The sequence below is a fragment of the Rhinoraja longicauda genome, chromosome 1 (genome assembly GCF_053455715.1).
Source record: "Rhinoraja longicauda isolate Sanriku21f chromosome 1, sRhiLon1.1, whole genome shotgun sequence".
Taxonomy (NCBI): Eukaryota; Metazoa; Chordata; class Chondrichthyes; order Rajiformes; family Arhynchobatidae; genus Rhinoraja; species Rhinoraja longicauda.
In genome coordinates, this window is record NC_135953.1 from 138740014 (window position 1) to 138764855 (window position 24842).

The 24842-nt window shown below is 46.5% G+C and overlaps 1 protein-coding gene across 2 annotated transcripts; it reads left to right on the forward strand.

The window, feature by feature from the left end:
- The first annotated feature begins 65 nt into the window (after positions 1-65).
- lyar (Ly1 antibody reactive homolog (mouse)) lies at positions 66-24568 on the forward strand. Of its 2 annotated transcripts, XM_078407207.1 has the most exons (9): positions 69-207; positions 3392-3567; positions 7371-7485; positions 13910-14017; positions 15731-15814; positions 16795-17194; positions 21556-21633; positions 23888-23973; positions 24214-24568. In XM_078407207.1, the coding sequence occupies exons 2-9, from the start codon at positions 3446-3448 to the stop codon at positions 24349-24351; spliced, it is 1131 nt and encodes a 376-aa protein (XP_078263333.1). In that variant the 5' UTR covers positions 69-207; positions 3392-3445; the 3' UTR covers positions 24352-24568. The 2 variants fall into 2 exon arrangements, with proteins under 2 accessions (XP_078263342.1, XP_078263333.1); XM_078407216.1 differs by lacking the exon at positions 23888-23973 and having other exon boundaries at positions 66-207.
- Positions 24569-24842: the final 274 nt, after the last annotated feature.

Genomic DNA, 24842 nt, shown 5'->3' on the forward strand with positions numbered 1-24842 from the left:
TTCCGGTTTCAACGCCGTGCCCTGTTCCGGTTTCAACGCCGTGCCCTGTTCCGGTTTCAACGCCGTGCCCTGTTCCGGTGCCACATGTGGAAAGTGTCCGGGTGTTCATTGCTCTTCATTGGTCCTCCTCCTGCTGCTGGTGTTACCGGTGTTCGTGTTACTGTTACTGGTGTTGGTGACGGCGTGGTGATCTTTGCAGCTCCACAGGTAAGAAGAATAAACCGTCGTCGTCGTCGTTTGTTGTGAGGTTTGTTCTTTTGGTGTGTGTGTGTGTGTTTGTAAGAGTGAATGTTACACAGAGGTAAAAAAAAATAGGTGCAGGAGTGGGCCATTCGAGCCAGCACAGGCAGCCATTCAACATGATCATGCCCATGGCCACGTGTTGTTCTGGAGCACTGTCAAGTGTCCCAGACAGAACTATGAAAATCTTACTTGCTGCAGCACAACAGAATATGGAAACATAGTGCGCTGTAAACATTATGATAAACCAGAGAGAGAAAACAAAAATTCAGTATACCCACAAGTACACACACACACACATATATATTAATATATATATATGTGTGTATGTATATGTGTATATATATATATATATGTATGTGTGTATAGTATGCATGTATGTATAGTATGTATGTATTTATAGTATATATGTATGTATAGTATGTATGCATGTATGTCGCTGTATATATATGTATACATGTATATATATAGGTGTGTGTATGTATTTGTGTAAGTATATGTATATATGTGTGTGTGTGTATATATATGTATATATGTGTGTATATATATGTATATATATGTATATATATGTATATATATATATATATATGTGTATATATGTATATATGTGTGTATATATATATGTATATATATGTATATGTATATATATATATGTATATGTATATATATATATGTATATGTATATATATATATGTATATGTATATATATATATGTATATATATGTATATATGTATGTATATATATATATATATGTGTGTGTGCGTACACATATCCACATACATAATGTGTAGGAAAAACCTGCAGATGCTGTTTTAGATTGATGGTAGACACAAAATGCTGGAGTAACTCAGCAGGACAGGCAGCATGCATGCATACATACATACATACATACATACATACATACATACATACATACATACATATATTATTATACATACACTCACATACTCAAAAAAACAAACAATAGTAGTGCAATAATAATACTAATAATAATAGTCTATTGAAGTTCAGAGCTTATTTGAGGTTGTAGTGTTTAATAGCCCGATGGCTGTAGGGAAGAAGCTGCTCCTGAACCTGGACGTTACAGTTTTCAGGCTCCTGTACCTTCTTCCCGATGGCAGGGGTGGAGTGAGTGCGTGGCCAGGGTGGTGTGGGTCTCTGATGATGCTGGCTGCTGTAATGAGGCAGCGACTTCGGTAAATCCCTTTGATGGTGGGGATGATGGACTGAGGCAGCGTTCATCACCGTGTCACTGGGCAACTTTTCATCACTGTGTGACTGCCTGCATCGCATCGCCTCCTTCCCATCAACTTTTATGTCTCTTTAACACATTCTGAAAAACATCCACGAGTTAATACATTTCTGAAACCTTGAGATGGGCATCACGCAATGTTCTTTGCCTTTTATCAAATACCATTCTCTCTGAGTTGCAGCAGTAGAGTTTTCCAAACTATTTTCTGATCTTTATTCCAAGCTTGCAGATGGACCAAAAAGTAGAGGTTGCTGCCTGACCTGCTGAGCTGCTCCAGCATTTTGTGAATAAATACCTTTGATTTGTACCAGCATCTGCAGTTATTGTCTTATTAAAAAGTAGAGGGTGAATGAAGTACAGACCTAAAATTTATAACATTAACAATGGGAGAGAGTATTGTTTAAAATAAAATCAGACCAAAATCATTCAATCATTTAGGACCAAATATGTTTAAAACATATGCTTGAGACTAAAGTTTTTTTTTTATAAACCCGAACAGAAAAGTCACCCATTGAAACATCATTCCTTCCATGATTATGGCCTTCACACTCAGCTACAGGTTACTGCCACTTCTTTAAACCCTCTCATCAGACTGCTTGTGCAACATCTAGAATCTGAGTTGAAATTTTGTACAACTAACCCTTATTTTCCAGACAAATCACAAATTCCATTTGCTATACAAATTCCCCCACTAACCTTTTTGGAGACATGAAGCACGAAAATAGGCCCTTTGGCCTACCAAGTCTTTGCCGACCTTTAATTGCCCTAATCCCTTATCCCCTTCGTCAGACTGGGTTCTGACCTGAAACGTCACCTATCCATGTTCTCCAGAGACGCTGCCTGACCTGCTGAGCCACTCCAGCGCTTTGTGTCTTCTTTTATAAGCCAGCATCTGCAGTTCCATGTTCCTATACTTAACAATGTTCTTGTTCTTAACGCATGCACCATACAGTTTACAGACCCTTGCCATGAATGATCCGTGATATTTCTCTTTATAAATTGCGCCTTTTTCCTGGACAAGGATTATTACCTTGAGCAATATGAGGGAAAGCTGGACACTAATCTCAGTGGAGACACAAGAGACTACGGGTGCTGGAATCCTGAGCAAAAAGCAAACTACTGAAGGAACTCAGCAAGTGAGACAGCATCTGTGGAGGGAATGGACAGAGAACATTCTGACCGGAAATGTCATCTGTGCATTCCCTCCGTGGATGCTGCCTGACTTGCTGAGATCCTCCAGCACTTTGTTTATAATGCCAATATTAGTCATAAATTGATAAAGCTGTGAACGCTGTTTTCCAGAGGATCGGCGACACCTGCCTTGCCAGCATACCACAGTCAGCATTAATCAAACTGATCTCCCGGTGGCCGAGCACTTCAACTCCCCCTCCCATTCCCAGTCTGACCTTTCTGTCATGGGCCTCCTCCAGTGCCATAGTGAGGCCCACCAGAAATTGGAGGAACAGCACCTCATATTTCGCCTGGGCAGTTTGCAGCCCAGTGGTATGAACATTGACTTCTCCAACTTTAGATAGTTCCTCTGTCCCTCCCGTCCCCTCCTCCTTCCCAGATCTCCCTCTATCTTCCTGTCTCCACCTATATCCTTCCTTTGTCCCGCCCCCCCTGACATCAGTCTGAAGAAGGGTCTCGACCCGAAACGTCACCCATTCCTTCTCTCCCGAGATGCTGCCTGACCTGCTGAGTTACTCCAGCATTTTGTGAATAAAAACCTTCGATTTGTCCCAGCATCTGCAGTTATCTTCTTATACCACAGTTAATCTTGAAAGTGAAGGTTAGAATTTTAAAAGCAACCTTAAAATCAGTATTGAACTTGACCATTCTTCCTCACCTGGTATTGCAATGTCCAGGTAATCAATCTCATATCTTGGCTTCGACAGGAGTGAAAAACAGAGCCTGTTGGTTTCTAGAGCTGATATCTAGAATAAAACAAAATGGTTTTCTTTACCTGCAATGGATGCGGAGAGTCTGTGAAGAAAGCTCAAGTGGAAAAACATTTTAATATCTGTCGGAGCTGCTCATGTTTGTCATGTATTGACTGTGGCAAGGACTTCGGGTAAGCATTTGGTGTAGAAAGACTATAGTTTGTTTGTACATTATATCTTATTTGAATTTAAAGTTTTTCCTATTATTTCCTCTACTTTCTTCTTATGTTTGCCTGCACCACAAATCAAGCATTAAACGCAGGGAGTGAAACGGCACCCATTCCTTCTCTCCAGAGATGCTGCCTGCCTGACCCGCTGAGTTACTCCAGCATTTTTAGAAACATAGAAAATAGGTGCAGGAGTAGGCCATTCGGCCCTTCGAGCCTGCACCGCCATTCAATATGATCATTGCTGATTATCCAACTCAGTATCCCGTACCTGCCTTCTCTCCATACCCCCTGATCCCTTTAGCCACAAGGGCCACATCTAACTCCCTCTTAAATATAGCCAATGAACTGGCCTCAACTACCTTCTGTGGCAGAGAATTCCACAGATTCAACACTCTCTGTGTGAAAAAAAATGTTCTCATCTCGGTCCTAAAAGACGTCCCCCTTAACCTTAAACTGTGACCCCTTGTTCTGGACTTCCCCAACATCGGGAACAATCTTCCTGCGTCTAGCCTGTCCAACCCCTTAAGAATTTTGTAAGTTTCTATAAGATGCCCGCTCAATCTTCTAAATTCCAGCGAGTACAAGCCGAGTCTATCCAGTCTTTCTTCATATGAAAGTCCTGCCATCCCAGGAATCAATCTGGTGAACCTTCTCTGTACTCCCTCCATGGCAAGAATGTCTTTAGGAGACCAAAACTGTACGCAATACTCCAGGTGCCTATCTTTGGATTAAATCAGCATCTGCAGTTGCTTCATACACATTCCACCTTTTTATATTCTACGTCCCAATCTATGAGTGCAAGCATGCTGTGTGCCTTCTTCACCACCCTATCTATCTGTGTTGCTATTTCCAGAGAACGATGAACTCGAACCCTAAGTTCAGCAACGTCTCTTAGCACCTTGCCATTTATTCTATAAATCCTACCCCAGAAAACAAATTGCTGAGGCACCTAGTAAGTTAGACAGCATCTGCGATGGGAAATGGGACAGTCAATATTTCAGGTCAAGTACCTTCTGGACTGAAAGGGTGGAGGGAGTATAGCAATATATATATATAAAGTTGAGGGCGTGGGGCAAGAGCTTGCAAATCCCATATGGGTCCAGGTGAGAAGGGGTGGATTGAATGGATGGACGCATGTGGGGAGAAGGTTGAGATAGTGACCTAGGCCGGAGCCTCATGTTCAATGTTCACAATCACAAGCGACGCAGATGATGGAATCCAATGGGAAATGAAAGTGCAGCGTGGGATCAAATTAGGGAAGTGGTACGGACAATTTGGAACAAAAGGGGAGGGGAGGGGCTGATGGGGGAGTGTGGACGATGGAGTGCATGGGGTGCTTGTGGGACATGTGTGAGAGGATCTGGGTAGAGAGGAACATGGGGAAGCAGGTTACCTGAGATTAGAGAATTCCATGTCCGTGCCATTGGATTATAGACCACCGGGCCGGAATATGCTGTTCCTCTAGAAAGTGGAGGAGGCTAAGGGCAGGCAGGGTGGTGTGGGAATGAGGAGGCCTGTTGGAATGGGTAGCAACTGGCCATGCCAGGTCGAGAAGTGGTGCTCGGCAAAACAGTCGCCTGGTCCTCGTTGGTCTTACTGCGGAGGAGGCCAGACCTAGACCGCCAAACGTAATGCACAAGTTGAAGAAGGTGCATTTGACTCTCTGCCTCACCTGGAAGGGCTATTTCGGCTCCTGATTGACGACGAGAGAGGAGGTAGAGGCTCGGGTGTCGCATCCAATGCAGTTGCACGGGAAAAGCCTGAGACGGAGGAGGGGTGAGCAAAGACGTCATGGGGAGAGTGGTCTCTACGGAAAGCAGAATGGGTTGGGGAGGGGAGGTCATGCCTCCTTTGAAGAAATTCTCCTCCTGTCCTTGGAGAGTTCTGTGGGATGCTGTGTTCCCCCCCCCCCCCCCCATGATTTCCACTGCTCTCTCACTGTTCAAACAAGTTTTCATCCAGACTCGCTATTACAGCTTGCCCGCTCTTTCCCCCTCCCACCACCACCACCTCTTTATACTGGCCTACTCCATTCACCTCCACTCTTTGCTCGCTGGCCAGCACGGACTCGCTGGGCCGAAGGGCCTGTTTCCGCGCTGTGTCTCTAAACTAAACTAACTGTACAATCTCTTGCACCTCCATGTCTTGTCCCCACTTGATTTCCCTAAATGCATTGTGTCGCACTTGTCATGATTAATATGTCACATGTTCAGTTTAGTTTAATGGCACGTGTACTGAGGTACTAGGGAAAGCCTTTGTTGCATGTTAACCAGTCAGCAGAAAGACAATGGATGATGACAATCGATCCATTTACTGAGTATAGATACATGATAAGGGAATAACGTTTAGTGCAAAGTAAAGCCAGCAAAGTCCGATCAAGGATAATCCGAGGGTCACCAAAGAGGTGGATCAGCAATGCTCTGCCCACTTTTTTAATCTCAATCATATAGTGCTATGGCCTTAGACAACCTTCCACACTATCCACAACAGCACCAACTTCCATTAGCTTCCATGGTGCTAATGGAAGAGGTTTCGTTGAAATCGGTGTTATATTTTTAAAGTTATTCACATTTTAAAGTTTAAATCTATCTCCGAGGGAGGGAGGGGGGAGGGGGACGGGAGGGGAGGGGGGAGAGGAGAGGGTGCTGCACCAGGAGAGGTTTGGGCCCAACGGGGCCACTTGGTCTAGTATAATTTAAACGTATTCTTTTGTTAGAAATTCCTGGCTCGCTACGTTTAGGGGGGTAAAAGTCATGGACATGTTTTAACAAAAAATAATATTTGGAATATAAAGAATAGTGATACAAAACACTTGAATGAAAAATATGAAAAGCCATTAAAGGGAACTTCTGCCTGGTGCTAACAATTCCGATGTGAATTGGTGATCTGGTTTTAAGTGATCTTTATCTTTAACAGTCTTCCATTGCAGCTCCTTTGTTCCTGACTTGCTATTTTAATCGGATAGTTCTTCCTGTATTTCCATTGAATTCCAAAGCAACCAAATTGATAGCATTCTGCAGAGAACCTCAGATTTATATGTTTGGCGTGGACTACCAGTTTCACAAAATGAAATGCACATTCACCAGTGAGTTTTCTGGTTGCATTATCACAAAATCATAAGTGATAGGAGCAGAATTAGGCTATTCGGCCCATCAAGTCTACTCTGACATTAAATCATGACTGATCTAATCTCCTAACCCCATTCTTCTTCCTTCTGCCTCTGACTCCCATAGACAATAGGTGCAGGAGTAGGCCATTCAGCCCTTCGAGCCAGCACCGCCATTCAATGCGATCATGGCTGATCACTCTCAATCAGTACCCCGTTCCTGCCTTCTCCCCATACCCCCTCACTCCACTATCCTTAAGAGCTCTATCCAGCTCTCTCTTGAAAGCATCCAACGAACTGGCCTCCACTGCCTTCTGAGGCAGAGAATTCCACACCTTCACCACTCTCTGACTGAAAAAGTTCTTCCTCATCTCCGTTCTAAATGGCCTACCCCTAATCAAGAATCTATCTATCTCTGCCTTAAATATATCCACTGATACCACAGAATACCATAGATCCACCACCCTCCGACAAAAGAAATTCCTCCTCATCTCCTTCTGAAAAGAACGTCCTTTAATTCAGAGGCTGTGACCTCCGGTCCTAGACTTTCCCACGAGTGGAAACATCTTCTCCACATCCACTCTATCCAAGCCTGAGATGAGATGAAGTAGCAAGCATTTAACATTTCTTACTAATGGTGTTCTGTCAATGTTTACAGGGGAAATGATTATAAACTCCATACAAAATGCATTACAGAAGATCAGAAGTATGGCGGTAAAGGGTTTGAAGGCAAAGCCAAAAAGGGAGACACGAAACAGCAACAGTGGATACAGGTAGATAAACCCTCTTTTGTGCTTCAAGGAACACGATGGCAGAGTACTTCATTCTTAAAGATATTAAAACAATGTGTCAATGAGCTTTTGTGTACTACTCAACTTCGATCTCACGTTTTTATATTAATCGACAATAGGTGCAGGAGTAAGCCATTCGGACCTTCGCGCCAGCACCGCCATTCACCGTGATCACGGCTGATCATCCACAATCAGTACCCCATTCCTGCCTTCTCCCCATATCCCTTGACTCCGCTATCTTTAAGAGCTCTACCTAACTCTCTCTTGAAAACATTCAGAGAATTGGCCTCCACTGCCTTCTGAGGCAGAGAATTCCACAGATTCACAACTCTCTGGGTGAAAAAGGTTCTTCCTCATCTCCGTTCTAAATGGCCTACCCCTTATTCTTAAACTGTGGCCCCTGGTTCGGGACTCCCCTAACATCGGGAACATTTTTCCCTTCCGTGTCCAATCCCTTAATAATCATATGTTTCAATAATATCCCCTCTCATCCTTCTAAATTCCAGTGTATACAAGCCCAATGTGTATAAGTATACGCTAATATACAGGTTGTTGGATACCATCTTCAACACAATCAAGTAAGACTACAACTCGAAATCAGCAAGTTTTTAGGAGCATTCTAGTGTGATTTTTGTGAATAAAATAAAATGGGATTTCATGAATAAACTCTTGAATATCATGTTCTACTTTTGGTTAAATGTATAGAGACATAGTAGCAGACAGCATGAAAACAGGCCTTTTGCCCCAACTCATCCATGCCGAGTAAGATGCCTCATCTAAGCTAGTCCCATTTGTCCCTGAATAGTCTATACTAAAGATACCAGAGGAGCAAGATAGACCACTCGACCCTAAAAACCGTAGTACATCACGGCGCCATTTTATTAGGCAGAAACTTGCAGAAACATTTAAAAAGAAAAATGACAAACATCTGTGAATTGATAGATGAGATGTATTCTGCATTGTAATGTTATAATCACACATACTGTTCCCCCAAAACACTGATTACACTGCGAGAGGCATAACGAACGGCGGGTTTTGCCTACTAAAATGGCTCCTTTGCATACTACACTTCAGTATAGGCGATTTCAACGGAGTGGTCCATCTTGTTCCTCTAGTATCTTTGGTCAAAACCCTTATGATCCTTTCCATCTATGTACCTGTTAGCGTCTTTTAAATGTTGTTATTGTACCTGCTTCAACTACTTCTTCTGGCAGCTCGTTCCAAATAACCATCATCCTCAGGGTAAAAAGAGTTGCTCCCTCGGATTCCATTGAAGTCCTTTCTTGCTGTCTTTCCTTCCTCTTGCCTTCTCTGAATTTGCTTATTTCCGGTATTCCCTCGTGCTTTCTTTGAACTTACCGTGAGACTCTTTTGACAATAAACTGCCACTGCAAATTATTGGCACGTGCGCCGGTCAAAAATGTAAATGCTCTTCCTCCTTCTCCTGTTGACTCCTTCACGTTTTTTGTCCTCATCCTCTCAAAACAAATCTTCCATTGGTGTGGACCGTCATCCCAATGCCGATCTTCCTTTCCTCTCCAAAAACGTCTCTTTGTGGCGGTCCCTGGGGATTAGGCTACCCCCTGGGTCGAAGCCCTCGGCACTGGATGGACGGGTCTGGAACGGCCCCGGGCTACGGGGTTTCCCTGGAGGGGTTTGGTGGCATTCCCTTGCCTGTCTTGTGTAGTGCGTGGTTGCAGTAATCTTTATTAAACGGCCTTCTCGGTCGGTACTTGCCTGGCGTCTGACCTTATTTCGGATCCGGACATCTGCACCGTTACACTGGTGACCCCGACGTTCCATTGTTTTTTAAGATGGATGAAAACGCAGACCAGGGCCAGCTCAGTGCGGCCGGACTTCAGCTGCCGCCGTTTTGGACCGGCGAACCGGACGTCTGGTTTCTGCAAGCGGAAGCCCAGTTTAACCTGCGGGGCGTCACGGTGGATGCAACTCGCTTCTATTACGTGGTCGGCGCCCTCGATCCGGAGACCGCTGACTGCGTCGGGCATTACCTTGGCGATCCTCCGGCGGACAACAAATACCGAGGTCTGAAAGAACTCCTGCTCCGTCGGTTCGGCCTCAGTGAATCCGAGCGGGCGGCGAGAATCTTCCGGATGGACGGCCTGGGGGATCGGCGGCCGTCGGACCTGTTGAGCGACATGCTCTCGCTCCTGGACGACCACCCGCCCTGCTTTCTGTTCCAGCATGCCTTTCTCCGACAGCTGCCGTGCGACATCCGCCTGCTGCTCGTCGGCGAATCCTTCGTGGACCTGCAGGCCCTGGGTGAGCGTGCCGACGTGATTTGGATAGCCGGTCGGCTGGACGTGGACGCACCGGGCATGGCCTCCACCGCGCCGGGATTCGAACCGCAGCTTGGCGGCGCCATCAATCGCGTCTCGGCTGCGCCGCGGAGGCCTGCGCGAATGCTGCCCGCGACCGTTGCCGGTTCTCCCGCCGCCGTGCCGCTCCAGCCCGGCCCGCAGCCTGCTCCGGGCGCCACCTACAGGCCTCACTGGTGCTTCTACCACCAGCGCTGGGGCGCTGCAGCTCGTCAGTGCCGCCAGCCCTGCTCGTTCCCGGGAAACGCCGGGGCCGGCCGCCTGTAGTCGCTGCTGCGGCGGCCGGCCACATTCATCGCCTCTTCGCCTGGGATTGGCGCTCCGGGGCACGTTTCCTTGTCGACACCGGGGCGGAGTTGAGCGTCCTGCCCCCTCCACCGGCGGACATTCGTTCCGGTAAGCGAGGCCCCGTACTCACCACGGCGAATGGCAGCCCCTTTCGGACTTGTGGGGTTGGCATGGTCCCGCTCATCTTCGTGGCCTGTCAGTTCTCCTGGCTATTCACCGTCGCCGATGTGTCCCGACCGATGTTGGGCGCTGACTTCCTCCTGGCGGACGTCAAGCGGCGGAGCCTGCTCCACTCTGCCACCATGAAGCCGATCGCACTGCGTCTGGGCGATCTGATAGTGCCGCCGGCTGGCCCGCTGTCGTCCGTGGACTCCTGCTACGCACAGGTACTGGCCAAGTTTCCTGACATCCTGACCCCCCCCCCCAGTCCGCTCGTCCAGCCCCAAGCACGGCGTGGTGCTTCACATCCACGTGGGCATTGTGGGGCCCGCTACCGCCTTACCCTGGGGTCACTCACCGCCCCATGGTGGACCGCTTGTACACAAGCCTATCTCTGCTGCCCCCTCCTGGTAACTTCATCCACCTCGCCAAGATGATCGCAGTGGCATTGTCTGCAAACAGCAAGCTCACTCATGATTGTGGAGGCTAAGGCAATGGATATTTTTTACGGCAGAGATTGATAGATTCTTGATTAGTACAGGTGTCAGGGGTTATGCGAAGAAGACAGGAGAAGGGGGTTGAGAGTGAGAGATAGATCAGCCGTGATTGAATGGCTGAGTAGACTTGATGGGCCAAATGGCCTAATTCTGATCCTATCATTTATGACATGATCTTTTCATAGATCAAAGAGTACTTTGTATTCAAGGACCAGTAAACGGAGTGAATAAGTGAAATGTAATGTCTGTCATTGGCAAATAGAGAATGTAGACATGATGGGGAATGGCCTAATTCTGCTGCTATCACTTATGAAAAATGACCTCTCTTGCTGCAACTGTCTCGAATCCTGTTGATCTGATTTTGCCTTCCACCTCCATTTCTTTTGTGTAGGGAGGCACTGCAGATGCTGGTTTAAACTGAAGATAGACACAAAAAAAGCTGGAGTAACTCAGCTGGACAGGCAGCATCTCTGGAGAGTTGGAATGGGTGACGTTTCGGGTCAGTCTGTCTGGCCCGTTGAGTTACTCCAGCTTTTTGTGTCTAACCTCTATTTCCTATCTCTGTGCTGCCCCCTCCTGGTAAAGTCATTCACCTCGCCAAGATGATCCCAGTGGCATTGTCTGCAAACAGCAAGCTCACTCATGACACCCAGGTGTACTTCTCCCTAGTGAGACCGCACCTGGAGTACTGTGTGCAGTTGTACAGGGCCCTAGCGAGACCGCACCTGGAGTACTGTGTGCAGTTGTACAGGGCCCTCGTGAGACCGCACCTGGAGTACTGTGTGCAGTTTTGGTTTCCAAATTTGAGGAAGGATATTCTTGCTATTGAGGGCGTGCAGCGTAGGTTTACTAGGTTAATTCCCGGAATGGCGGGACTGTCATATGTTGAAAGACTGGAGCGACTGGGCTTGTATACACTGGAATTTAGAAGGATGAGAGGAGATCTTATCGAAACGTATAAGATTATTAAGGGGTTGGACACGTTAGAGGAAGGAAACATGTTCCCAATGTTGGGGGAGTCCAGAACCAGGGGCCACAGTTTAAGAATAAGGGGTAGGCCATTTAGAACGGAGATGATGAAAAACTTTTTCAGTCAGAGAGTTGTGAATCTGTGGAATTCTCTGCCTCAAAAGGCAGTGGAGGCCAATTCTCTGAATGCATTCAAGAGCGAGCTAGGAAGACCTCTTAAGGATAGCGGTGTCAGGAGGTATGGGGAGAAGGCAGGAACGGGGTACTGATTGAGAATGATCAGCCATGATCACATTGAATGGCGGTGCTGGCTCGAATGGCCTCCTCCTGCACCTATTGTCTATTGTTCCCCCATCTCCCTTGACTTCTCTATTTTCCCTAACATTCCCCAAATGCTTGCCCAACGTACCATAGTCAGGCAGTTTTACCCAGGTTTGAAAATCAATCGCTGGAGGGCACAGCGTTAAGGTGAGAGTGGCAAAGTTTAAAGGAGATGTGTGAGGCAATTTCTTTACACAGAGGGTGGTGACTGCCTGGAATGCACTGCCAGTGATGGTGGCTGATACGTTAGCGGAATTTACAAGACATTTGGATAGGCAGATGCATATGGAGGGATATGGGTTATGTGCAGGTAGATAAGTGATGGGCTTGGCAACATCTGCAGCGCAGACATTGTGGGCCGAAGGACCTGTCCTTGTGCTGTGTTCTATGTTCTCTACCACTCAATGAGTGGTGGGTGTATGGAACAAGCTGCCAGAGGAGGTAGTTGAGGCTGGTGGCGCAGCGGTAGAGTTGCTGCCTTACAGCGAGCGCAGCGCCGGAGACCTGGGTTCGATCCCGACTACGGGTGCTGTCTGTGCGGAGTTTGTACGTTCTCCCCGTGACCGGTGTGGTTTTCCTCCGAGATCTTCGGTTTCCTCCCACATTCCAAAGGCGTACAGGTTTGTAGGTTAATTGGCTCGGTAAATGTTAAAAAATAAAAAAATAAAAAATTGTCCCTAGTGGGTATAGGATGGTGTTAATGTGCGGGGATCGCTGGGCGGCGCGGACCCGGTGGGCCGAAAGGGCCTGTTTCCGCACTGTATCTCTAAACTAAACCTAAAACACTCTACGCACAGATATTTCCGCTGACAAATATTGGAAAGACACGTATAACTGGCTCCTGTCACGAGCTCTATACCCTCGCTACTAAATCCAAGGGTCTCGACCTGAAATGTCACCCATTCCTTCTCTCCAGAGATGCTGCCTGTCCCGCTGAGTTGCTACAGCTTTTTGGGCCTATCTTCAATTTAAACCAGCATCTGCAGTTCCTTCTTACACAGACTAAATCCATGTCCCTCCTCTAAATTTTAGTCATGTTTGGCCCTCGAATGAATTTCACAACATAATTTTATTATTATGAAGATAAAAGGTATGGAAAGGTGGGCGGATACTAGACCTGAGCATTAACATCGCCACAACTTGATTCAATCAGATGGTAGGGGGTTTCTGTGCTGTATAATCATTACCCATTTTCATGATTTATGATGTTTATTTGGCAGCTGATTTCAAAGTAGGTGTTCATAGTGTACCAAAGATAGACACAAGAAGCTGGAGTAACTCAGCGGGACAGGCAGCATCTCTGGAGGGAAGGAATGGGTGACATTTCGGGTCGAGGCCCTTCTTCAGACTGAGAGTCAGGGGAAAGGGAAACAAGAGATGTGGACGGTAATGCAGAGAGATATAGAACAAATGGATGAAAGACATGCAAAAAAGTAACGATGATAAAGGAAACAGGCCATTGTTGGCTGTGTGCTAGGTGAGAACGAGAAGCTGGTGGGACTTGGGTGGGGGAGGGATGGAGAGAGAGCGGGAATGCAGGGGTTCCTTAAAGTTAGAGAAATCAATATTCATACCACTGGGGTGTAAGCTGCCCAAGCGAAACCTGAGATGCTGTTCCTCCAATTTGCGTTTAGCCTCACTCCTGACAATGGAGGAGGCCTAGGACAGAAAGATCAGTGTGGGAATGGGCAGGGGAATTTAAATGTTTGGGAGACCGGGAGATCTAGTAGGTCCAGGCGGACGGACTACACGTTTCATTGTGTACCATATCTAAAGGAAAAAACAGTGTCCATTATTGTGACATAATTTAATTCCTTTTTTTCACACCTGCAGAAAATCCACGAAACAATGAATGACTCAAAAGTTAGTCCAAGGGTGCGTGAGGTTTTGCAGCAAATGGATTCTTATGATAACATACCGCGAAAGAAAGCTAAATTCCAGGTTTGTTCCTCTTTTTGAATGATCTCTTTAATAATAATCTGCCTGAATTGTTACTCCAAATTGCGCGGAGTAGTTTTCATTAGCTTGTGTGGTTTCAGAGGCTTTGTCCTGTGTGGAATTTATATATTTTTTACGCTGATATAAAGGGCTTCTCTGTGCTAAATGTGGGATATTCCATTGTGCTTTGTAAAATATTCGTTCCTTAAAGCACGTCAACTACACAAAGTTTAGCTGTTTCATTTCCGCCTTTGCCTCTATTTTTAGCTCAATTGTTTCATTTATGTCATTGGTATATGCCGAATGATTTTTGCATATTAAGCTTGTTCTGCCTACTGTGAATTCAAGGTCTTAATCAGTGACCAACTGTCCATGATCATTTATAATGGTATGTTGGAAATTTCTCAATGGTGGTATTTGACAAACAGAAACCATTTTTTGACCTTCGAAAGAAAAGTTAAGAGATTTCCTACAGTCCTCCACGTTATTGTCTGCAGTGATACAGCGCGGAAACAGGCCCTTCGGCCCACCGGGTCCGCGCTGCCCAGCGATCCCCGCACACTAACACTATCCTACACACTAGGGACAATTTTTACATTTACCCAGTCAATTAACCGACATACCTGTACGTCTTTGGAGTGTGGGAGGAAACCCAAGATCTCGGAGAAAACCCACGCAGGTCACGGGGAGAACGTACAAACTCCGTACAGACGGCGCCCGTAGTCAGGATCGAACCTGAGTCCCCGGCGCTGCATTCGCTGTAAGGCAGCAACTCTACCGCTGCGCCACCGTGCCGCCCATATACAATGTACTATGTGGTTTGTTATGCTGTGCCGGAGAGACTGCTCGTCCGTTTCAGCCAACAGATCTAAAATACTCCCCCTTCCCAGTTCTCCCTCTATCTTCCTGTCTCCACCTATATGCGTTTTTGCGGTTGCAGCTCCTAGACTGTGGAACAGCATCCCACTCCCCATCATATCATATATATCTACAGCCGGAAACAGGCCTTTTCGGCCCTCCAAGTCCGCGCCGACCAGCGATCCCCGCACATTAACACTATCCTACACCCACTAGGGACAATTTTTACATTTACCCAGCCAATTAACCTACAGACCTGTACGTCTTTGGAGTGTGGGAGGAAACCGAAGATCTCGGAGAAAACCCACGCAGGTTACGGGGAGAACGTACACACTCCTTACAGTGCAGCACCCGTAGTCAGGATCGAACCTGAGTCTCCGGCGCTGCATTCGCTGTAAAGCAGCAACTCTACCGCTGTGCTACGTGCCGTTCAGAACTGCCCCCTCCATCGACTCCTTTAAATCCAAGCTCAAAACCTATTTCTACTCCCTAGCGTTTGAGGCCCATTGAGGAGGCGCTGTGAACTGTTTTGTATGTGCTGTTATGTTTGTGTGCTACTGTATGTTTCATTTTTTCCTTAGTACCTAATCAGATGTACAGCACTTTGGTCAACGTGGGTTGTTTTTAAATGTGCTATACAAATAAAATTGACTTGACTTGACTATATCCTTCCTTTGTCCCGCCCCCCTGACATCAGTCTGAAGAAGGGTCTCGACCCGAAACGTCACCCATTCCTTCCCTCCCGAGATGCTGCCTGACCTGCTGAGTTACTCTAGCATTTTGTGAATAAATACCTTCGATTTGTACCAGCATCTGCAGTTATTTTCTTATACTTAAAACTTATTTATTTTGTTTCAGAACTGGATGAAAAATAGTTTGAGGATCATAAATGCGGCCCTCCAGGAGCAGGTGTGGGAGATCTTTGCTGCTGCCGTGAGCAATGTAAGTGAACATGTGGAAAGTTATACCTCAAGAGCTTGTGGACGCTGGATCATTTAAAATGTTCACAATTGTGATGGGTGAATGTCTAGTCTTGGGTGCTATATCACACAGTGGATCATGAGGTGATATTAATAGCAAAGTTTAAAACAACTTCTTTACAGTGTGCGACCCGACGTGGCAACTCCAACAGCCTGACCCCGGGAGAAGACGGCAGGGAAGAGAAAAAGACATTCTGGCCTTCCATCACAGTGAGGAGGTGACTGGAGGAGACTCACTGTGATGGATGTTTCTTTTGTTTGGTGTTAGTTTATGATTGTGTGTGTTATTGCATTTTTATTGATTATTCTTATTGATCTTATTGTTGAACTGCGGGTAATTTTTCATTACACTGCACATTTATGTGTATGTGACAAATAAATTGACTATATTGACTATTGAGGGATATGGAAGTTACACAGAAAATGTCGCTGGAATTTAGAAGACCGAGGGGGGATCTTATTGAAACATATAAAATTCTTAAGGGGTTGGAGAGGCTAGATGCGGGAAAATTGTTCCCGATGTTGGGGAAGTCCAGAGCCAGGGGTCACAGCTTAAGGATAAGGGGGAAGTCTTTTAGGACCGAGATGAGAAAACATTTCTTCACACTTAGAGTGGCGAGTCTGTGGAATTCTCTGCCACAGAAGGTAGTTGAGGCCAGTTCATTGGCTATATTTAAGAGGGAGTTAGATGTGGCCCTTGTGGCTAAAGGGATCAGGGGGTATGGAGAGAAGGCAGGTACGGGTTACTGAGCTGGATGATCAACCATGATCATATTGAATGGCGGTGCAGGCTCGAAGGGCCGAATGGCCTATACCTGCACCTATTTTCTATGTTTATCTTGACAATTCTACGATTGTACTTCATGTTACAAAAATTAGGTTTAATATTACATAAAATGACATTAATGTTACATAACTTTTTTTTTTTTTAAATGCTAAAAGGATAAAAAGACCCAGCAACAATATCAGAAACACACCCAGAATGGTGAAGGTCCTACAGAGTCTGTCGAAGCAAACTCTGATCAGGTGCCTGTCACAGAGAACGTCGAGGAAAAGAAGAAGAAGAACAAAAGGGAAAGGAAAGAAAAACGACAAAACAAAACCAAAAAAACAAAGAGACATTTGCAGGGGGATGGAAACGGGTCGGGTCATAAACCGGATGACAAAATGAATCAGTTGGACGAGAAAAAGAAGAAAAAAACGAAGAAATTGAAGAACAGAGGAGAAGCCCGAGCGGTGGAAGAAAATGGACAGGAGGTCCAGCAGCAGCAGCAGGGCAGTGAAAACTCGCACAGCAAAGTGAAGTGTGGCAAACGGAAGCATGCAAACTCGTCCACTGAAGGTGGGTAATCGGTATTTACAGTCATTAATGAAATCTGGGTGGGAATGAGAAAACCACCATTTCACATAATGGACTATTCATTATTGCCGGCATTATGAGGGTGGTCAAAATCATTTTATGTTCAGGAGGGAATAAAACTGCATTTCGGTTGTTTTCAAAAGAATCTCCTGAGAGGATTCCTTCTGCGACTCTTAAGTCTTGGCGAAAAATAACCCTGCAAGAAAAATAACCCTGCCCCAAGAGCTCTGGGGGCTAGCGGAATCAAGGGATATGGGGAGAAGGCAGGCGCGGGTTACTGATTGTGGATGATCAGCCATGATCACAATAAATGGCGGTGCAGGCTCGAAGGGCCAAATGGCCTCCTTCTGCACCGATTGTCTCTGTTTCTAGATGTAACCCAACATTTATGCCATCTCTCCCTCCATAAGATTACGTGAAAGTTGAAGCGGGAAAATGGAAAGCCCACGGTATATCTAATTTGGATAACATGGAACTGTACAGCTTAGGAACGTGCTCTTCGGCCCACGATGTTTGTGCCTGCCACAATGCCAATTTAAACTACTAATCGGGAGGGTTTAATGTAAAACTAGATCAAGTGGACCCGTTGGGCCCAAACCTCTCCAGCATTGGTGTAGCACCCTCTCCCCCCTCCCTCCACTCTCCCCCTCCCTCCACTCTCCCCCTCCCTCCACTCTCCCCCTCCCTCCACTCTCCCCCTCCCTCCACTCTCCCCCTCCCTCCACTCTCCCCCTCCCTCCACTCTCCCCCTCCCTCCACTCTCCCCCTCCCTCCACTCTCCCCCTCCCTCCACTCTCCCCCTCCCTCCACTCTCCCCCTCCCTCCACTCTCCCCCTCCCTCCACTCTCCCCCTCCCTCCACTCTCCCCCTCCCTCCACTCTCCCCCTCCCTCCACTCTCCCCCTCCCTCCACTCTCCCCCTCCCTCCACTCTCCCCCTCCCTCCACTCTCCCCCTCCCTCCACTCTCCCCCTCCCTCCACTCTCCCCCTCCCTCCACTCTCCCCCTCCCTCCACTCTCCCCCTCCCTCCACTCTCCCCCTCCCTCCACTCTCCCCCTCCCTCCACTCTCCCCCTCCCTCCACTCTCCCCCTCCCTCCACTCTCCCCCTCCCTCCACTCTCCCCCTCCCTCCACTCTCCCCCTCCCTCCACTCTCCCCCTCCCTCCACTCTCCCCCTCCCTCCACTCTCCTCCCTCCACTCCCCCCTCCCTCCACTCTCCCCCTCCTTCCACTCCCCCCCTCCCTCCACTCTCCTCCCTCCACTCTCCCCCTCCCTCCCTCCCTAGGAGATAGATTTAAATTTTGAATAACTTAAAAAATATAACACCAATTTCAATGAAACTTCTTCCATTAGCACCAAAGGGACGACGGTGAGTAAGGTGGGCCTAAAATTGTCACGCTATCGTTTTGGCTGTAGTTCAGGAACAAACAAACAAACAAACAAACAAACAAACAAACAAACAAACAAACGAGAGTTTTAATATATGGATGGCAGTGGGAACCAGAGCATCAGGTCAGCAAATGGAAGGGCTGATGAGAAAGTGGAGGTTATGATAAGTAAGTCTCATAGGAAGGACGGGTAGGGGGTGATTCATGAATCTGGGCATAATAAAGGGGTGAAACGTGTTTCATTTAATGCAAGGAGTATTGTCGGTAAAGCTGATGAACATAAACCTGGATCAGTGCTGAGCATTATGATGATAACAACCCATTATGGAAACTTGGTTGTGAGTGAGACCCAACTGGTAACTCAATATGCATGGGTTTTGATGTTTCAGATGAGATAGAGAAAGGGGTAGAAGAGGCAGAGGAGTTGCTTTGCTAATCAGGGAGAATGTCACAACTGTGCCCAGAGAGGACATACTGGAAAGTATGTACACTGAAGCGTTATAAGGCAGTGGGAGATAGAGGACCAGGTATGTACACAGATTACAGAAGGATAGAAGGACCACCCATGGGTGATGTTAACCTCCCCAATACTGACTGGGACTTACTCAGGGCAAGAGGATTAGATGGGGCAGAATTTGTCAGGTGCGTCCAAGAAGGTTTTCTTAAACAGTATGTGCCCTAGTCCGACTCGAGGAGGGACCTTACTAGACCTTGCATTGAGAAGAGTCAAGAGTGTTTTATTGTCATGTGTTCCAGATAGAACAATGACATTCGTGCTTGCTGCAGCACAACAGAATATGTAAACATAGTGCACTGTAAATAATTAATAATAATAATAGTGTATTGTAGTTCAGAGCTTATTTGAGGTTGTGGGGTTTAATAGCCTGATGGCTGTAGGGAAGTAGCTGTTCCTGAACATGGACGCTACGGTTTTCAGGCTCCTGGACCTTCTTCCCGATGGCAGGGGTGAAATGAGTGTGTGGCCAGGGTGGTGTGGGTCTCTGATGATGCTGGCTGCCTTTTTGGGGAAACGAGACTGGCCAGTGTCTGGTGTTGATATGTAAGAAACATTTGGGGACGATGACCACAACACCATAGGTTTTTAAATTGTTTTGCATAGGGACATTTCTAGATGTTGGGGGAAAGTATTTAATTGGGGACAAGGCAGATTACCATGTCGGTGGCTCGCCTTAAGCCGGTCCATTTGGACATCAGTCAACCCGTGCAGGTGGCCCAGCCTCATCGTCAGGGGCGTCCTCAATCCCGGCCGCCCATGCCTACGCTGGCCCCTGAGAGAGTGGAGGTGCGTACCAGGTCCGGCCGCCTCGTTCCTCCGCCGGTTCGTTTCGTGCCTCCGGTTCTGGGGAGGGGGAGTGGGGGGGTCTTGTGGCGACTCCTGAGAGTTAGGCCACTGCTTGGCCGAGCCCTCGGCACTGAGACTGACAGGGTCTGGGCACTGCCCAGTCCACTGTGCTTCTCACCAGGAGTTGTGGAGAGAGAGGAGAGCAAAGATGTGTGAATAAAGCCACCCCGACTGGAATAACCTCAGGGCGGCACGGTGGCGCAGCGGTAGAGTTGCTGCCTTACAGCGAATGCAACGCCGGATACTCGGGTTCGATCCTGACTACGGGCGCCGTCTGTACGGAGTTTGTACGTTCTCCCCGTGACCTTCGTGGGTTTTCTCCGAGATCTTCGGTTTCCTCCCACACTCCAAAGACGTGCAGGTTTGTAGGTTAATTGACTGGGCAAATGCAAAAATTGTCCCTAGTGGGTGTAGGATAGTGTTAATGTGCGGGGATCGCTGGGCGGCGCGGACCCGGTGGGCCGAAGGGCCTGTTTCTGCGCTGTATCTCTAAATCTAAACCTGGCGTCTAGCCTTATTTCGGGCTGAACCGATCGCTCCCGCTACAAGGTGATGTTTCGGGTCGAGACCATTCAGACACTTTTGGGTGGAGATCCTTCTTCGGACAGTTCACTGGTGCACCTTAGGAGTCGTGGGTGGTGTCAGAAGCTGGGGCTCTAAGCGACCGGGGAGACGGTGGGAGCCAGGGGTGGCATCGGCAGGTCCGTCTCCTCCATCTGAAACCTGTTATAAAACGCACCGTTAAAACAAGGGTTTACTGTACATACATAGAAAAGGGGTGCCGGAGGAGGCCATTTGGCCCTTCGAGCCAGCACCGCCATTCACTGTGATCATGGCTGATCATCCACAATCAGTAACCTGTGCCTGCCTTCTCCCCATATCTCTTGATTCCACTAGCCCCCAGAGCTCTATCTAACTCTCTTTTAAATTCATCCAGTGAATTGGCCTCCACTGCCCTCTGTGGCAGAGAATTGCACAAATTCACAACTCTGGGTGAAAAAGTTTTTTCTCACCTCAGTTTTAAATGGCCTCCTCTTTATTCTTAGACTGTGGCCCCTGGTTCTGGACTCCCCCAACATTGGGACCATTTGTTCCTGCATCTAGCTTGTCCAGTCCTTTTGTAATTTTATACGTTTCCATAAGAGCCCCTCTCGTGCTTCTGCATTCCAGTGAATACAAGCCCAGTCTTTCCAATTTTTCCTCATATGACAGTCCCATCATCCCGGGGATACCTTTGATCATTCTCAATACTTCTCATGAAACAAGGCTAAATCTGTGGGAAAGATATGGATAAATTTGATGCATGCATGTGGGTTGAAGGATGGAAATCGAACTACAATATTTCAACTTTCTTAATGCTGAAACAAGTCGCGTTATCAAATGAAACTTTCGTTTCCAGATTTAAATAAATTAATTCAAGTAAAAGTATGTACTTTGGGATTGGGTGCACAATACAATTTAAATTTACTTTTGAACAATTTGGCTCTCTGCATTCTAATCGTGGCCCACTACAATATTTTTATGCAATCTTTTTATTCGAGGCAACGAGCCTTTACTGACAGATTACTCTTTTTCTGATGCATGTCACACAGGTGAGCCGAAATCAAAAGAGAAGAAATCTAAAATTGCAGAAACTGAAGAAGTGGAAGAAAATGATGAGACAAAGCCAGGTATTCCATTATTAACACATCAGAAATCCATGCGTCAATATTCGGGCACGGGTTGATGAGTGGTCAATAACATCCATGCCCTAGAATTCCCGGCAGTGACCCGCCTGCAACACGAGGGAGACTAATGTCCAAAACGTAAACTGCAGAATCGAGAACTCCAAAAAAACAACATCTGAAAAGGCAGAGATAGATAAATTCTTGATTAGAACGGGTGGCAAGGGTTACGGGGGGGGGGGGGGGGAGGGAGGGAGGGAGGGAGGGAAGCAAGAAATTGGATGAGGAGGCAGAGATCAGCCATGATTGAATGGTGGAGTAGACACGATGGGCCGAATGGCCTGATTCTACTCCTTGACCATGTGAAGATCCTGGAAATATTCAACACATCAAGTTGAGTCTCTGGGAAGAGGAACAGGTTTTATTGCTCCGGTTTCCTCCCACACTCCAGAGACTTGCAGGTTTGTAGGTTAATTAGCTTCTGTATATTGTAAATTGTCCCTAGTGTGTAGGAGGATAGTGCTAATATACAGGGCCTGAAGGGTCTGCTTCCACCATGTTTCTCTCAAGTGAAAAATAAAGAACAAAGTTAACGCTTCAAGTCAAAGAAATGAATACAATTCATGCATGCATGTTTTCTGAAGTCCCTTACAGTCAGAAACAGGTGAATTTATAATGGGAAACAAGGAAATGGCTGACCAATTAAACAAGTACTTGGTGAAGACAGAGCCAACAATCTCCCAGAAATACTAGGGGGTTGAGAATCCGGTGTGAGGGAGGAACTGAAGGGAATCTACATTAGTCAGGAAATGGTGTTAGGTAAACTGTTGGGACTGAAGGCAGATAAATCCCCAGGGCCTGATGGTTTGCATCCCAGAGTACTCAAGGAGGTGGGCCTAGAAATCGTGGACGCGTTGGTGATCAATTTCCAATGTTCTTTTGACTCTGGATCAGTTCCTGTGGACTGGAGGGTAGCTAATGTAACCTCACTTTTTAAGAAAGGAAGGAGAGAGAAAACAAAATTATAGACCAGTTAGCCTGACATCGGTAGTGGGGAAAATGCTTGAGTCGATTATTAAAGATGTAATAGCAGCGCATTTGGAAAGCAGTGACAGGATTGGTCAAAGTCAGCATGGGTTTATGAAGGAGAAATCATGCTTGACTAATCTTCTGGGTTTTTTTGTGGATGTAACAAGTAAAATGGAGAAGGGAGAGCCAGTGGATGTGGTGTATCTGGACTTTCAAAAAGCCTTTGTCAAGGTCCCACACAAGAGATTAGTGGGCAAAGTTAGAGCACATGGTATTGGGGGTACGGTAAAGGCATGGATAGAGAACTGGTTGACAGACAGGAAGCAAAGAGTAGGAATTAATGGGTCCTTTTCAGAATGGCAGGCAGTGACTAGTGGGGTGCCGCAAGGCTCAGTGCTGGGACCCCAGTTATTTACAATATATTAACGATTTAGACGAAGGAATTAAATGTAACATCTCCAAGTTTGTGGATGACACAGAGCTGGGTGGCAGTGTGAGCTGCGAGGAGGATGCAATGACGCAGCTGGATGGGTTGGGTGAGTGGGCAGATGCATGGTAGATTATTATCTGAATGGTGTAGGAAAGAAGTGCTGATGCTGGTTTAAGTCGAAGGTAGACACAAAATGCTCAGACTGAAGAAGGGTCTCGACCTGAAACGTCACCCATTCCTTCTCTCCTGAGATGCTGCCTGTCCCGCTGTTACTCCAGCATTTTGAGTCTACCATTATCTGAATGGTGTCAGGTTAGGAAAAGAGGAGGTGCAATGAGACCTGGGTGCCCTTGTACATCAGTCACTGAAAGTAAGAATGCAGGTACAGCAGGAAGTGAAGAAAGCAAATGGCATGTTGGCTTTCATAGCGAGAGTATTTGAGTATAGGAGCAAGGAGGTCCTCCTGCAGTTGTGCAGGGCCCTGGTGAGACCACACCAGGAGTATGGAAACTTTTTCTCCAGGATACTTTCCAAATAAGGCCGAAATTGGGTATTTTTAAGGTTGAAATGGATAGGTTGGTGATTAGTGCGGGTGTCGGGGGTTATGGGGTGAAGGCAGGAGAATGGGGTTGAGTGGGAGAGATCGATCAGCCACGATTGAATGACGGGGTAGACATGATGAGCCGAACGGCCTTATTCTGCTCCCAGAACTCGTGAACTTATGTGCTACTCAGCAAAATCTGGATCAATCATTTCTTGTAGACCAGAGGATGCTACAATGTGAGTTCCGATTTATTTCAGGGAAGTTCAACTGGAAAAGAACAATCAAGATGGTTCTACGGCAGTCTCCAGAGCAAGAAATCTCCGTTAAAAAGTTGAGAAAAAAGGTATGTTTTGTGGTGGTTTTAAAAAGATAAACGCGTAGTGAGAGAAAAGATGGATGATTTTGAAGAGATGAGACCATAAAAACCAAAAACGTGAAATTGGGGTTACCAATGGAAATAATTTCAGCTTTCAAAATCTGAATTTCTGTAACCCTGTTTCTGATTATTTCAGCTCCTTCGCATCTGGTGTAGTTAGTTATTCTTTGTTACGCTCTAATGTGTAATATATTTAAACTTTTGCAGGTGTTATCGCAGTATTATGCCGAGGTTGGTGATGGTAACTACAAGTCTGAAGAAGATCTCCAAGCGACTTTTAACAAAAAGATAAACTGTAACCCCACATTTAAAGTACTGAAGGATAAAGTGAAACTTGTAAGTTAGCATCGGGAATGAACCGTTCGTTGTACATGCGCAAATCAATCAGTGGACCACATAGAGGCAGAAAATTGTACCCAATTCTTCCTCCTTAAATGGATTTCAGAACATTTCATCATTCGGCCGATGTTGAAATTTCAATTTTGTAATTAAGTGATGACTGGATCTTCATTGTGACATGAAAAGACTGTACTCTTTAATAAAACTTGCTATTTTTACATGTGCTGACTTCTCTCCAATCTTGGTTTTTGTTTGAAATGTTTCCACCTAGCACTGAACAACTTCAGGATTTCCCAACAAAAACTGAAGCTAGTCATAGGGTCATTGTGATACAGTGTGGAAACAGGCCCAACTTGTCCATACTGGAAAAAATATCCCAGCTACACTAGTCCCACCAAACACTAGTGTGTGGTCCATATCCCTCCAAACCTGTCCTATCCATGTACCAACACTATCCTACACACACTAGGGACAATTTACATTTATACCAAGACAAT